General features: G+C 40.7%; 1 protein-coding gene across 8 annotated transcripts in view; it reads left to right on the top strand.

The window, feature by feature from the left end:
• prkn (parkin RBR E3 ubiquitin protein ligase) overlaps positions 1 to 16354 on the top strand; it is a 103547-nt gene that overhangs the window by 30577 nt on the left and 56616 nt on the right. For 7 of the 8 annotated variants that reach the window (XR_007140388.1, XR_007140389.1, XM_027150100.2 and 4 more), the window contains 3 exons: positions 1538 to 1701; positions 12629 to 12833; positions 15628 to 15746. Coding sequence is in view for 6 of the 8 variants with exons in the window: in XM_027150100.2 (XP_027005901.1) it covers positions 1538 to 1701; positions 12629 to 12833; positions 15628 to 15746 (488 nt within the window). In the remaining 2 variants the exon portion in view is untranslated. Of the gene's footprint in view, positions 1 to 1537; positions 1702 to 4841; positions 5005 to 12628; positions 12834 to 15627; positions 15747 to 16354 lie in introns of those variants that run through there. The other variant, XM_027150105.2, reaches the window with a different exon arrangement.

Here is a 16354-nt window from a genome sequence, read left to right on the forward strand (position 1 = left end):
CTCCAGGACTCTGGTGCTACATAAAGACACAGATGTTATACTAAACTTCATCGAACAGGCTTCCAAATGACTAGATTTGATGAAGAAGAGTGAGCGTGATGTGGTAGTAACGGCGCGAGATCTGAACTGATTGGCTGCGCATCATCGCATCCTCTCCCAGCTTCTTCCCTTGTTGTATCTCCCCACTCTCGTTCACGCTGTCAACCGTGTCTCGCGTATTGTGTTCGAAATTAACTTTTCATTAAGCCCTTATAATGCCTCCTAAGCGCCGTGCGCCTGCGAAAGATTCCTCTAGTGAGCCCAAGAGGAAGATGATGACCATCAGTGAAAACGTCAATCTTAGGGCCAATCCTACTTTTCACCTATCGCGAGGGGTTCCGGTCCCCATTAACCGCGATAAACGAGGGATCACTGTATATAAAAAAAATTTAATTAAAATTTTTTTTTAGTGTAATGTATAAAGTATGTGTGTGAAGCTGTGCGTATTTATATATATATATATATATATATATATATATATATATATATATATATATATATATATATATATATATATATATATATATAATTTATTTATTTTTTAGTGTAATGTATAGAGTATGTGTGTGAAGCGTCATATGCGTCATCTGTGCATCCATACAAAAGGTTCATTTACATTTGCGCCATTTGGTACACACACTTTAGGGGCCTTGCTCAGGGGCCAAGCATTGGCAGCATGGAGCCTTCCAATCAGTAGTCCAATGCCTTAACGATGTAAGCATGATTGTTTATTGTTGAATCTGAGCACATATTCACTTGATGCTGATCACATACACAGTGAGAAGGACAGCAAGACGCGTTCCCCTTCCTGCTTCTGCTCCTATGATGATTTGAGAAATTTTTTCCCCCCAGATCATCCATTTTCCAATTCTGAATTTATCTCTGTGCCTCAGGGAGTTTTGTAAAGGTTGACTCATTTCAATTAAAATAATAAGCAGAGGTGATATTGAAAAAAAAAACTTCTGCACCAAATCACACTCATCTTAATGAAGGGGTTCGGGGACGTGCAAGCAGCTGAATGAACAAGCTGAATGTTAAAGTCGGTTGCTTTGTCTCTCTGCACATGCCACATGTCCTCCTTCTTGCACCTGCCCTTCCTCTGTCAAGATTCATCCCTTCATGTTGACGCTACACATCCTTCTGCACATCTTTAGATTCTCTTTCTGCCTGTGTTTTGCATTTACTGTATCATAGTTTTTGCTTATGGAAGTTTTTTTTTTAATCATACCGTTCTTTTATACTATATCGTTATATTGAATTTATTCATTGAGTCATTCATTGCTCATGTTAATATTTTAGTGGAGTTCTTTTAAAAGCAAAAAGAACCGAATGATAACAAATGGTTCATTAATCAACAAGTATTAAACCTGTGTGTTGAAAGAGTAAGAAATGTCTGTCTAGGATGGAAACAAATCACCTGCACTTTTCTTGATGTCCTTCTACATTATAGAACTTGTATTTATATTATAAATGTCTGTCGCTCCTCTTTTCCCATCAGTGTATGTGCGCTTTAACTCCAGTGATCCGGTGGAGGTGGAGGTGGAAGAAGGGACGAGTGTATCCGAGCTGAAGCAGACGGTGGGGCGACTGCGAGGCGTTCAGCCTGATCAACTGCGTGTCATTTTTGCTGGGAGAGAGCTCTGTGGGGACACCACACTACAGGTAGCTGTACATTTCTGTGTCTGCGACTCTGTGCATGTTCGTCATGTGATTGTTTGTCATGTGCTCTGTTTATTCACATGGATACTGTGGATACTGTGTGCAAAAACCTCAGGGTTAGGCTTCGGAAGCTGGATCCCAATCTGTCGCTGCTCTCAGGAGAGTCTCTATATCACTTGTGGCTGAGTTCTGTTTGTCCCACTGTCACTCTGTATGCCTCTTTTTGTCTCAGTTCTTTTTTTCACACAGAGTGAGAGATAGAAAACAGAGGACAGCTGACGTTTTCATGCCCTTCTCTCCTCTGTCCTTTTACAGCTCTTTGTCTCTCTCTCTCTCTCTCTCTCTCTCACACACACACACAATCACTCTCACTCTGTTACTGATGGATGCAGAAGTCTGTGAGGGAAAAACCGACTCTAGGGATCTCCTGAACTTTAGTACACAGTGCTTCATTAAGTTCGACCTTCTTAATTATGCATTAATGTTGCTTCACACACACACTCACACATACTGAGCACTCTCAGGTGCACTCAAAGGAGTCAATTAACTTTTACATAAGCGATACACACTTTATCTGTAAAGGCTTTACTCTTACACTTATATTCTTGGTCACAGTTAAATACTTCCCAGTGAAACAATATCCCCAGATCCCCCCTTATGACTGCAGACAGTCATGTGCCAGTACAATGGAGGGCGCAATGGGTCCACCTGCGCATGACCCAGATCATAACTGGATCTGTTCATCCTAATATTCGTTTTTTTAATTAATTCTTAGGTTGGTTTCACACCAGAAACATTTAATGAATTATGAATCAGAGTGTGATTGTTCCCGGTGCACCTGCAGAACTGGTCTGGTTTCAAACTCACTTGATTCTAGCGAATCCAAGTCTTATATCATCACAAACATGCTTGGACAACAATCACTGTTTTTTTATATTTTAATATTATTTATGGGATTTTAAGCACAGTAAGGCATCTAACATAATCTGTGTGTTGTGGAAACTAATGATGCTATTATCTTTATTTTTATTCCTGACAACCAGACTTTGCACTGATAGAACCCAACCATTTACACTGTGTAACAATGGAGACTTTAAACACTTTTGTACCAACATAATTACAGCACGGGTTAAAACATTTAATTGCAGTTCTACTTGTTAATACCTTGTTGAGCTTTTAGTTAAACCCACTCAAAAGCAGTAGACTGTCTGTCTGACATATAACCATAAGGATTCAAATAAAGATAAACACCGTTAACCAGCATAGATAGTAGTTGATAAAGATATTTATCAGATTATTATATATATATTTTTTCTCCCAGCTTGGTCATTTGTCCTTTTCTTTGTCCACTAGCTTCCACCAATGCAGGACCACTAGCTATAGACGAGGCTGAGGACTAAATCTCCGTTCACACACACGGTGATTTTCTGTTCAAGTCTCCAGTCGCTGTACTACAGTATGAAGTGCTCAGTAGGTGTTCCTACTACTGGTTGCCATGGTAATAAGGTTTATCAGTGGGTGGAGCAACATGAATTCCAAATCTTGCCGTTAAAATAGATGTTTGTGTATAAATTTCAGCAGTGTGATCTGTTTGTCACTTATCACATGAGCTCCATTATCTTCACTTCCATTCGTCATATTGCTAGACACGCCCACGTCTAAACCTTGCTGTTGCTCGTGTTGCTGAAAGTCGCCAGGTCTCATTGGAAATGAATGTTTTCCGGTCACTTCGCGCACATGCATCGTCCATCTTACATGAGCTGACAGATGCTTATGCGTGGCCAGTGTTGCTCTGATTGACCAGAACAGGGAGAAATTCCAGTTACACTCCCTCAGACTGATATGTCATGGGATTGGATGTGGTAGCCAAATGGTTAAGGTGTTGGACTATCAGATGTTTGTGAGTTTGAATCCCAGGTCCACCAAGCAGCCACTGCTGGGCCCTTTAGCAAGGCCCTTAACCATTGTAGTGGAAATTTGTCTTTCAGAGATGTTCACATGAATCTGTCCTTCTAGGCTTCTGTATTTCCCATGGCTGGTAGTTATTGTGACTAGAGATCGCAGTTGTTTCTTCCTAAAACTGCTTTCAATCGGAACTTTCCCGTGAGACCTTTACTGTTCCCGTGGGATTAGTTTGGTCAGAAGATGTGCAGGCGATGCTTCTAAGCCAATGGTGGATGATGTTTTGGTTTTACATGTCCTGTTTAATTATACTCCTGTCTATAAAATCCTGATGTTATCAATAATCGAGGCCCTTCCTCTCTGATTTTACACATAGAGTGTTGGGTCCTTCTGCAAAGCTGAACGCAATAAACCATGCAACCTTTATACTCTTGCCCGTGCCTATTGGTGTGATATTTTATGCTTTAATTCTCTCGAACCTCAAAACTCAAACACAACACCATCAATTGCTTATTTGTACCAAATGAGATAAAAGTTATGCTCTGAATAGATGTGACTGCCAAATGCCATATATGTAAACATCAGGTTTCGGTCTCCCAGCCAATAAGAGAACATTTCACTTCAAGAACCTTGAGTATAGCTAGTATCCAACCAAACTGCCTGCAAGTTACTATTGCTTTGTCTTTATTTTGCCCCCTTTTTTCCGGAGACCTAAAAAATCTTAACGCATCAGGCTGAACACTCAGGCTGAACCATCCTCAAGTGCCTTCCAGCTCTCAGACTGAATGGACTAGATTCCAAATTGCTCAGTATTTGATTGTTTTCTTTGGATAGATGTAGTTCAATACCTGACCCAGTAGTTAACACTTTTAATTGAAGTAAACATCTTAAAACAAAGTAAACAGAGCAGAACTAATTGGCCCTTTATTTGTTCAGCGAGGTGCTGTATGCAGACGAGTTCTTCTCTCAGCAGACTTATTCTTCCTCTATGGATTATGAGGATTAACACCAGAATAAACAAGAGTTTGCAGTGGAAGATTCTATCGACTGGCCTTCCAGATCGGCACCTAAAATAATCGATCGAGGGTACGTGTCGATAACTTATTAACCGTGGAATAGGGCTGCTGTTTACCTGTCTGTTAACAAATTACTCATTTAGTTTTGCGGCATTATTCGTTGTTTTTTTTTGGAATGAGAGAAACGGCTGCAGACGGTCTCCTTTTTTTATATTGGCAGTTGTGGGATAGAATAAGGGCAGAGATACTGGACCTGTCACATTCAGTCAACAAGTGAGGATGGAGCAGTGGGTGAAGACAGCAGACAGCACAGGCATCGTGTGCACACACATTCACTCTCTAGTGGACAGAGTCAGAGGCAGTTATTCGTAGCGTGGAGGATATGAAGGTGACCTGTGTGTGTGTGTGTGTGTGTGTGTGTGTGTGTGTGTGTGTGTGTGTGTGTGTGTGTGTGTGTACACAGGTGTTTGTAAAATTGGGTTATGAGACATGCAGGAAGCTGAAAACAGAAGTGACATCTCAAGAGACAAACGCATTTTTTTCTGCAGAGATCTAGGTACAAAATGTTTACTTTAATCGCAAACCCACCCTGAACGAGTTGCAGGTCAATATTTAGAATGATATTATCTTCACACAGGAATGCAGCACATTATAATACAGCATTAGTAATGTTTTAATATGTATCTCCGGGTGGACATTTGGAGATTTCTTCCTCATATCATCTCAGGAGGTTTTTCCTTGCCACCGTCGCTTCAGGCTTGCTCGTTAGGGATAAACATTAGAAGTAAATACTAACTTCATTTTAAACTTGAACATTTTTATTTGTTTCTCTACTTCTGTACAGCTGCTTTATTGTCCGCTAGTAAATGTAATGTAATGTAATGTAATTGAATAAGGGCCATTATTTAGTTAGGAAAACCTGTACACCTGCATTCATGCAGTTATCTAATCAGCCAGTCATGTGGCAGCAGAACAGTGATAATTCATGCAGATACAAACCAAGAACTTTAGTTCCACATGATGAAGTCTGTGCCCATGATGAAGTCTGTGCCCATGATGGAGTCCGCGCCCATGATGGAGTCCGCGCCCATGATGGAGTCCGCGCCCGTGAAGGAGTCCGTGCCCGTGATGGAGTCCGCGCCCGTGAAGGAGTCCACGCCCGTGAAGGAGTCCGCGCCCATGAAGGAGTCCGCGCCCGTGAAGGAGTCCGTGCCCGCGATGGAATTTTTTGATCCCCATTCTGATATTTCATGTGAACTTAAACTGAAACTCGACATCTTTGCATGGTATTATTATTATTTATTTTATTTTTTTGGCACTGAGCTTCTGAGACACGGTAATGGCCTTTTAGATAACTCAGGAACGCTCCTAGTAAAGCGTACAGTGAGCACGAGTTTATGGCTGATAAACAGTAGCAAATACATTCTGTTAGATAAAGGAGACATGTTAATATTGCTGTATGCCTTAGTGGCTTTTGTTTAATAATCCATTTCTACAAGCCACTTTTATAAGTGTTCTCAAGCAGCACTAAGAGAGAATCCTTCCATATTTCTTTATGCCTCAAAGGCAGAAATGAGATCTCATTTTAAATCTGCCTGTTATTACTTAACAGCCACCAAGTAGAACATTTCTGCAGAGTAGATCTACCTTTGACTAACTGTTGCCTCAAACCACACATTTAAGGGCAAAACACAGTGCGGACCACTTACTTTTATTCTTATTGCCCTATTATTCACCCCTTATTAACCACAGAAGAATGCATGCTTGAATTTCATTAGGATTTGACCATTTTTTGTTTTGTTTACAATGTGCATGCATTTCATTACGTATATACACCGTGCAATGTGACAAAGAATCGCTCTAGAATAAATTTAGAAAAAAGAAAATAAAGCAAAACGTTTCTTGTATGTAACACAGGGCTTGGGATAATATGTAATGTATATATTTAAAGGTGGGGTGCACGGTGTTTGAAAAATGCTTCAGAAAACTGAGTCGGGCCGACAAACAAAACAGACATGTAGCCAGTTAGCAGGAAGGGGTGTGTCTTGTCAATATGTGGCAGAGAGAGTGTTCAGTGCGCATGTGTGACGTTAGCCGAAAGCGATTGAAAGAGGGATACCTGCCGTTACTTCTGCCTCGGGTTCTAGGTGTTGTGTTGAACGTCGTCTTCCGTGTGACACGGAGCTAAACCTTTCACGGTACAACACACAGAAACACATTAAAGCACAAAAACACATTTGTTTTACCATAGTATTACTCATTGAGTTCATTTACTGCTAAAAATATCCCCTCGCCCAGCTGCTCCAGCATGTTCCGCCATAATACTTGTCTGGGTTACGTATGTATGTGTGGGGCGGAGCTATCAAAACAGAGGTGACACCCATTTGGGTTAGGGGCGTGTTTGTTTAGGTGATTTCAAATGTCAACATTGGCTTTCAAACATTGTGCACCTCACCTTTAATGACTGCAGTATTGTTGACTTGGAATGAATTCTACTTGATTTATGAATATATCTTTTAATTGTGATCACGATCTTTATTGTCCTTTACAAAATAAACGCAAAGGGCTGTAAGAGGGAGCAAAACGTAACTCATTGGCTTAGGTTAGGGACAAAATTTGATTCACTTAAAAGATTTATATATCGATGAGCTTATAACACCCGATGTCAACGAAAAGCTTATAAATATGAACCTGGAGTTTGTTGTTTACTTAATAAGATCAAGTCAAACTGTTACGAGGTTGTGATGTAGAAGTTTGTGTGAGTGTGTGTTGTGATTCATCTCACGTCAGCGCTGTAGCGTCTGAGGAACGAGTGTGTGTGTAGCTGCAGGCACAGACAGTCTCTGCTGTTTATCTGTCCGTGCCGCGGGACTCGCAGTCTGACATTTGTAGTGAGGAGAGCAGCATTCGCTGTAATGCGCTCTATTAGCTTCTCCATCCCAGTGGAGTACCAACATTCTCTCTCTCTCTCTCTCTCTCTCTCTCTCTCTCTCTCTCTCTCTCTCTCTCTCTCTCTCTCTCTCTCACTTTCTCTGTCCCTGTCATTCATTCTGTTTCCATGCTCTTCTTCATCCATCTCTCCTTTCCCTATAGTTTGTCTCTGTCTATTACAGTCAGCCTCTTTGTACATCACTTTTTACTTTTTTTTTGCTTTTCTTGATTTTTCGCACGCTGCCTGTTGCAAACTCTCTGCATGAGTTATAGTCATGGTTTGAGTTCAGGAAGCTACAAGGTGATGCCACTCCCTGCTTTAAAATCTTCTATAAGCTTCGTCCTTGAAGTATATCCAGTGAAACTGAGTCATTTTAGAGATTGTTTACAAATATTGAATTATTCAATGTGAAATGAATAAACTATTAATTTAGTTTGCCTGCTTGCTTTTTCCCCTCATTTTTAATTCTCACCATGAACACTGTGTATTTTATTGATGAATCCCTTTTCCCCCAAACTCTGCCTTGAGGATGTCTGCCTTTCGTTGCCGATTACTCCTGAGAGCGAGCGTCCGTCGCTGCTCTCTTTTTAACCCTGTTTCACTTCAATTCTCTCCCCGTTGTTTTTGTTCTAGAAAAGCAGCTGAGACTACGGTTCATGTTCCTAAGGTTAACATGACGCAGTCAGGCTATATTTGAACAAAGAATATTTGCTTTCCTTCTGGCACCCCGACCCCTGAGATGGCATTCTCATCATTTCAGCTTTGTTGGCACTTGTTTACCAGCTCACACTCGCAGAGTGTAACCGAGTTCGAAACCGTCGTCTTCGCCTTTGCGTCAGGCATCTCGTGCTTGTTTGACTGAGCTGCCGTGGGACTCGGAACTCCCCGCTCATATTAGTCACACAGCCTTCGCAGGCTTTGTCTCTCTTAGCCTAGCTTTTCCCCACCATCTGCTTGGATGCGTGTGCAGCAGGAGGTTTCCTCTGCGTCTCTCTGTCTGCCTCAGCAGACTCACTTTGGCCCAAACACATGTATATTTTGTTGACAGATTTGCTACAGTCGGAACAGCTCATCAGCCTTCCTGCCATATTTTGCAATAGGATGTTAAAAGTGTGTAATTGTGTTAATCTGAGGCTTAGAATGACAAAGCTTTTTGCAGGTGGATAAAAAAATCCACTATCTCGAGGCTCTGGTGGATATGAATATGATTTTTTCTTTATTTTCCTACGTCGCTGTGGTTTATAAACGCAGCGATGCGGCTTGCTGGAAATCGAGTAAACAGTACGGAGTTGTGTTCAGATCGCATTTGCAGTGTCGAGCTACTTCCAGTTGAATATTTCACATTGTCTTGTTCAGTTCCTAGGAGATAGCTTTAACCTCAGACGACCTTGGTAAATTGAGCGCAGTCTTTTGGGCTGCTTATGATTCCGAATGAAGGACTCATTGATTGTCTCCTCACTCTTAAAATTGAAATTCTGTCATCGTGTGCCTCAGAAGACACGAGACGTTGCTTACGCAGACCGTCCCTGTCTTTAAAACACAGACTTGTTGATCAGGCTCTCCAAAGAGCACATCATAATTTGGAAAGGTCATATCAATGCAGAGTGAATGCACAACAGATTCATGATAGACTCCTAATCCTCCAGAGAATGGACGCAGACACCGAAAGGGCTTTAATTGTTACTCGTGTTTTACAATAAACATTCATTGTATCCACGTTTTCATCTCAGAGGTTTCATATTATCATTTTAATTATTAAAAACAAAGTTAGGAAATGTTCGATATACTAAACAATCCCTCCAGTAAACAGGAAGTAATACAAAATCTGCGATATATGTTGGAGTTTGAAGGTTTTTCAAAATGACCGCAGATTTTCTCCAGATTTAGGCAAAGACTCGTCCCCCGTTTCCATTCACGTGTGTCGAACATGAGCACAGCTTTAGTCATTACAGTACATATGCATCTGGAATCTGAGTAGTTTTCTGGGAAAAATACAAAAAAGTAGCATCATAAATTTAGAAAAAAGCTCCTGAAAAATCAGGCATTTATGGACACAGCAATAAAAAAAACAACAACTAAAAAAACTAAATCCTTTGAAGATTCTGCACTCTTTCTATCTCCCTATTTAAATGTAAGCATATGTATGATTATTGACCTTATTAACTACTTTTGTACAAAAGCTCAGATTATCCTCATGTCTCTGATGTCTTGCGTTGAAGCATCTGTTCAAACGACTCTCTGAAATGAATCAAATTAAAGAATCAAATAAAATGAATCAAATGAAAAACATTAAAGAATATATATTGTCCAAACCAGTTGAATAAATAAAAAGAGACAAAAAGTAAGACAAATACTTAAAAAAAAATAAATAAAAAAAAATGAAATTTGGGGATTGTGAATATATGTGGTAGATTTCAGCAGTGCGATGATCAGGAGTCTCAGAGTATCACTTCTTGGGATTTTCTTTTATCCGTTAATAGAATCAGCATTCATTTTAAACCCTTTTTAAAGTGCGGGCGTCTTAATCTGATATTCCTCTTGAATTGTATTCCATAAGTGATTAACAAAACAACTACAAAAAAAACCCCAGCTATGTTAATTAATAGAGCTAGAAATGCAACTCCGAATCCACAGAAATGCCTCCGAAAGGTAGTTTCGTGTTTTTTTTTAACGATTTGTGTGGATGATAATAATAGTTAGAATTGTCTGTCAAATAAATTCTACAAAAATGTTATTTCTGAGCGGTGAGGGAATCGATGTGCTAATGATTAGACTGACTAATCTGTTCAGGTGCTCCGAGCGCCGTTGTCGTTGTGACCCTTTCAATCATGGGGTCATGTGGCTGACACCGGATGCCGTTTCTCATTGATTACGAACATAATGACCAAACCAGAGCACTATCATAAAACTCAAAGTTGCTATTGACCACCGTAATATGCCATATCCACCGTGTCTGGCCATTATAGATGATGCACTCTGACTCTTCAAACATCCATCATGCAGCATGTAATCAATGCTAATTTCCATGCACTCATCCCTTGTGTCCTTCTAAGGCTCCGTAATGACAGAGTATCTATCTGAAGTCGTGTATGTTTCAACTGTATGTTAGTTTGTGCGTCTGGTGGCTCGTTCCTTCCAAACTAGAGGAAATTAAAACAATCCATGTAGCTGACATGAATGCACTTCAGACCTTCTTCTGGTTAGAGTTCTCATCACTATGAGGCTGTTTGCTGCTCTTGAGGATGTTCCTACATGGACAGCCTGGAGATTCATGAGATGATCGAACAACTTGGAGACCGTCACTCGGAGACGTCTTTAACTGCCTGTGCGTCGGTCAGCTTTATGTTCAGGTTTTTATCAGTAAAGATTTGAAGTGTTTGTCAGGAATGAATTAGTGTTAAGTCTGAATGAACTCAGAAATGACGTTAATCTATTAGTTCCTCAGGAGCTCTCGGTCGCACAATCCCACTCGACTACAAACTGTTGTAGAAAAAACATTGTTTACATTTACGTTATTTACTGCCACTCAAACGAGGATGGGTTTCCTTCTGAGTCTGGTTCATCACAAGGTTTCTTCCTCGTATCGTCTCAGGGCGTTTTTTTCCTCTGCCACCGTCACCTCAGGCTTGCTCATTAGGGATAGATGTTAGAAATCAATACTAACTTTATTTTAAACGTTCCATTTTTTATTCTGTTTCTAGTCTATACATGAATGTATATATTTCTTTTGACAGAGTCCATTGTTAAAAGTGCTATACGTAAAATTAGATTGTAATCAAATCAAGTTTACCCCCCCCCCCCCCCATTTCAACCCATGTTTTTCCCTGTTGAGAAATGGTCTCATGTGTATAAACTGTTGCACAAACAAGGACCTTTTCACCTATCAGTGTGTGTGGGTGCTCTAATAAGCCTCTCACTTTCAATGACATGTTTTTTTCTCTCTCGCGCTCTCTCTCTCTCTCTCTCTCTCTGGAGAGCTCATTTGCATTGCAAATTTTCATTCAAAAACGAACACGAGCAAAAAGAAAAGGAGGGAAAGTCAAACGGCAGCATCTCCCGTTCCACACGATAGAAATGGCCTGGATAATGAGAGACATAGAGCGAGACGTTCTACAGTAGGTGTTCGTGCCATCGGAGAAATACATTAATCGTGTTTTCACACTGCAACAAGCCACAACTCCACACCATAGAGGTTGAAGGGGAAAGTTAATTACTTTTTAAAGTTTTTTTTTTTTTTTTTTTTTAGTAGAACAAGCCTTGATAAAGTGTACACGGTTTTGTACACAGTCACACATTGTATTATTTTTCCAGCAGCCTAGGGAGGATTTTTCACCGTAGTAAGTTTTGTCCTTCCTTCTGATTACTAGTGGCTTTGTGCCAGCGCTGTGCATGACTGGCATGTTTATATCTCTGTGTTGTAATCCCAGCGGTCTGAAGTGCACTCATCCAGTTGGATTAGCATAGTGCCTTTGAATGTTCTTCTTTTTTTTTAATTGACACCCGAGTGCTTGAAGTTCTCTGTCATCAGACATATGGCAGAAACTTAAGACAATAAACAGGAGAACATTACTAGACTTCGAGTTGGTTATGCACTTTATTATGCATTACCAGCACTTTATTTCTGTATAGACTGTGGTACACGGCTTGGAAGATGGATTTTATTTCCCTAGAGCTCATACAGTGATTCCGAACCAGAGCCTCGTCTTGTCAGGAATATCTTCTGTCCTATCACAAAAATGTCTTCAGGCATATCAAGTTGTGTCTTAGGAGATTTAGGGCTACTGTGGGGCCTTTTTGAATGAATGGAAATAGATTTTCATAAACAGTGCAATTTATTTTAAAATAACAGCAATTTCAAAAATAATAATAGACTTTCCTGAGGGGCGTCACTTTTTTGTCACGTCTGTCTTGGTGTGGAAATGGTATTGTTTGAATAAAAGATGTTCTCATGAGTAGGACAAATAAGAAAAGCAAAGACAAGTGGGAAAAAAATGTTTGTGTATTGTTTATTGTGTGTTGCTATAGAACTAAATCCTATTTTGTGAATATTGATGGGATTTGTTTTCTCCTGGCATGCTAGGCTTATGATCTGCCCGAGCAGAGTACGGTACACGTGGTGCTGCCTCCAGCTGGTTCCACACGCCGCTCAGAGCTGGTGCTGCAGCGTAGGCTGAGCAGAGGAGTAAACAGTCTGACCCGACTGGACCTCAGCGCATCACGACGGCCTGCCACCTCCACCGGCCTTGCTGTCATCCTGGAGAATGAGGACTCACACACACAAACAGGTACAGACACAAAGGTGGGTGTGGGTGTGGGTGTGTGTGGTGAAGGAAGGAGCTTGATGGTGAGCCTGGAATTTTGCTTTTTATTTATTTTTGTCTCTTTTTTCACACTGGGCCACATTTTATTCTGATCCTACTCCATGTGTGATTGTAACTTTTTGATGTGGAAAGTGGTTGAACAGTGGTTAAGGTGTTGTACTACTGATCAGAAGGTCATGAGTTCAGATCCCAGGACCACCAAGCTGCCAGCACTAGGCTTCTGAACAAGTCAATGAATCCAGTTATTCTCAGTTATATCAATGAGATAAATGTAAGTCGCTCGTTTAAGTGCATCTGCCGAATTCTTTAAATGTAGTGTAATAAGACAGTGGGTTTAGTTTTTGATTTAGTCCTGCCCTGAATAAGCTCTTGTAAACATTTTAAACACAATAATAACCAAATTGACACGAATAAACCAGATCAAAAGTTTATATATGTTTATAATTTAGAATATGTTTATACATTAAGAGCGGGGGGTGTGTTGTTGTGTATAAAAAAAAGAGCAGGGGGTGTGTAAAATTTTGAACAGGATGATTCTAGACAAATTATAATTTTGTCTCCTGGGAAACATGTAAATATCTTTTGTAGCATCTGAAGGGAAGGACTAAATTAAAATTGTTGTATAAGTGTACATATGTTATCGTGTGACAAAGGAATCTATTAAAGGTGCAGTATGTAAATTTTACAACTAACTGATACTACTGAGGTTGAATTGCAATAAACTTGCAGTGAAATGTTCATCCTCCCCTACTGAACACCAACCACTGTGTTGAATGATTGCTATGTTCTTGAAGTCTTGTAAAAGGTAATTTGCAGGTTGAAATGATATCAGTTCACACCTCTGCATGCTCAAAATAAAATGGACGCCTTCATTAAAGTGTGTATTTTCTTTGCTCTGTCAGAGCACATAAAGCTCACTAAAAGCTGCTTTCTCATTAAAAACATTTGTTCACTTAAATACCTGAGTGACTATTAGTTCTGCTCTATTAGGGTGAACTTTAAATATTCAGGCAACAGTTTGGCCTGAAATTGCAGCACAGCAACGTCAAACAGTCGCGAGTAGCGTTAACACCAGGCTAGCAATCTAACATTAATTTCATTCCACAACAGTACTGACTTTAGCTCAGTTCATCTACACACACATAGTACTTGGTTCTATCCATAACGCTGATAACTCTAATCATTGATCTGAGAAACTAATCGTACGTTACATCTGTTATTACTAATCTTAGCCTGTTAGCTTTTGGCTACTCGCTGTTAGCTAGCTTGTTGCTAAGCTGCTCGCTGTTGTTTGTTGTCGTTGCCGTGTTGTAATTTCAGTCCAAAAATTTGGCTGAATGTTTGAGGTCCACTGCGTCAGAACAGAACCAATAGCCAGTCAGATCTGTGACTGTAATTAAAGCTGCAGTCGAAGTAACTTTTTAGGAGCTTTATCTGCTCTGACAGAGCAAACAATTCCATGGAAACACTTTCATCGAGGCGTCAGTGTTTTTTTTTTTTTGGTCCTCTTGAAAATGACGTTATTGCGTCTTACAAAGGCAACACAAAGATGGTGTAAATATGAACTGTGGGATTCCAGCTTTCTTCTGGCTGGGAGTGGGGTTGATTTTTAATTAATTTTCTGGGCCAGAAAAGCTTGAAATATGCAAAGCGTAGCATTAAAGTTGAATAAATTGCACATTTATGCGAACAGATTTGTCTTTACTTGCTTGTCTTGTTATTTTTGCAGCCTGGCCGAATTGTGATCGCATATAAACTCTCCTTCGTCGTGTAACACTTTAAAAAAAAAATAATAAGTTTGTTTACTTACCAAGTGCAGCCATTTTGTGAGATATAGTAGCACAACCTCCTCTCCTGCTCTCTTCCGGATTTGTCCTTCATTCGTTTCAGCGGGTATTTTTTGTGATGCAGTCGTTGTCATGCTCCACAATGATGGGCACTTTTAAAAGCTGTCCTATGTTCGTCCTTCCACCTCCTCTGTGGCTCCCCAACCCTCCCGTTTGTTCCACCCAATCCAAGCTCGTCTTTATCTAACTGTCCTCTGCCCCATGCTTTAAAAGCATTAGCATAATGGAGCGCTTTCACAACAATGTCATAAATTAGACAGGCCATGCTTTATAAAACCCCACTCCACTGGATTTATTGAGAATCGTGTCAAGGTACCACATCCTTCGTCTCTGGCCCATGCTTTTAGCTCTAATGAGAACACTGCGGCCAGGTGTGTGTGTGCGTGTGTGCGTGTGTGTGTGTGTGTGTGTGTGTGTGTGTGTGTGTGTGTGTGTGTGTGTGTGTGTGTGTGTGTGGGTGTGTGTGAATTAGAAAAGGGTGGGGCGGCAGTCAGGATGCGTTCTCCATTTCATTTACCATAAAGATTTCTAGCTGCCGTTTCTCCCGGCTAATTGGATTTGTGGCTCTTTTGTCCTTAGCTTGTGTCTGTCTGTACATTTCCTGATGCACCTTGTCCTTGTCTGTTTCCTCACTCAGCAATGTTCCTCTCCTCACTCCAAACACACAATAGCTGGCAGAGACGCAAACAGAGCTGCAAAAGCAATCTCTAAATGAATCTGGGCATCAGAAAAGCGATTGTAGAAATTCAGCCATAACTGAAGTGCAGTTGTTTCTTTTTTTCCCCCCTTCCTTACTTTTTTTTAAAGATTGAATAGAATGGGTTCATGGTTGTTCATTGTGTCTAGGCTAAAGCAAGAACACTTTTAAACTGTGCTAAAGCTCATGATTATGTTTATGCTTGAATCAACAGAGACCAAACCCCACAGCTCCTTCTACGTGTTCTGTAAGACGGTGTGTAAATCCATTCAGCCGGGAAAACTACGTGTACGGTGCCGAACCTGCAAGCAGGGGACCCTGACGCTCAGCCGGGTGAGTGTGTTTAAAGGTAGGGCTGTAAAATCAACAGTGCTGGAAAAATGACACAGCGGTTACATCATGATTTTCATTTTACAAACACATTGCAATTTTCTACATATAATTTATGTAAAAGTTCAGATTTTTAAATCGGAACCATCTCTATAGTTTCATTCATCCATCCATCCATCCATCCATCCATCCATCCATCCATCCATCCATCCATCCATCCATCCATCCATCCATCCATCCATCCATCCATGCATCCATCTATCCATCCATCCATCCATCCATCCATGCATCCATCCATCCATCCATCCATGCATCCATCCATCCATCCATCCATCCATCCACTCATCCACTCATCCACTCATCCATCCATTCATCTGCTCATCCATCCATTCATCCATCCATCCATCCATCCATCCATCCATCCATCCATCTACTTTCCCATCCACTCACCCATTCACTCACTCATCCATCCATCCATCCATCCATCCATCCATCCATCCATCCATCCATCCATCCACTCACCCATTCATCCGTCACCATTCATCCATCCATCCATCCACCCACTCACCCATCCATCCATTTTCTGTGCAGCTCACACTACACAGGACTAG

The sequence above is a fragment of the Tachysurus fulvidraco genome, chromosome 4, assembly GCF_022655615.1.
Source record: "Tachysurus fulvidraco isolate hzauxx_2018 chromosome 4, HZAU_PFXX_2.0, whole genome shotgun sequence".
In the NCBI taxonomy this organism is placed as follows: domain Eukaryota; kingdom Metazoa; phylum Chordata; class Actinopteri; order Siluriformes; family Bagridae; genus Tachysurus; species Tachysurus fulvidraco.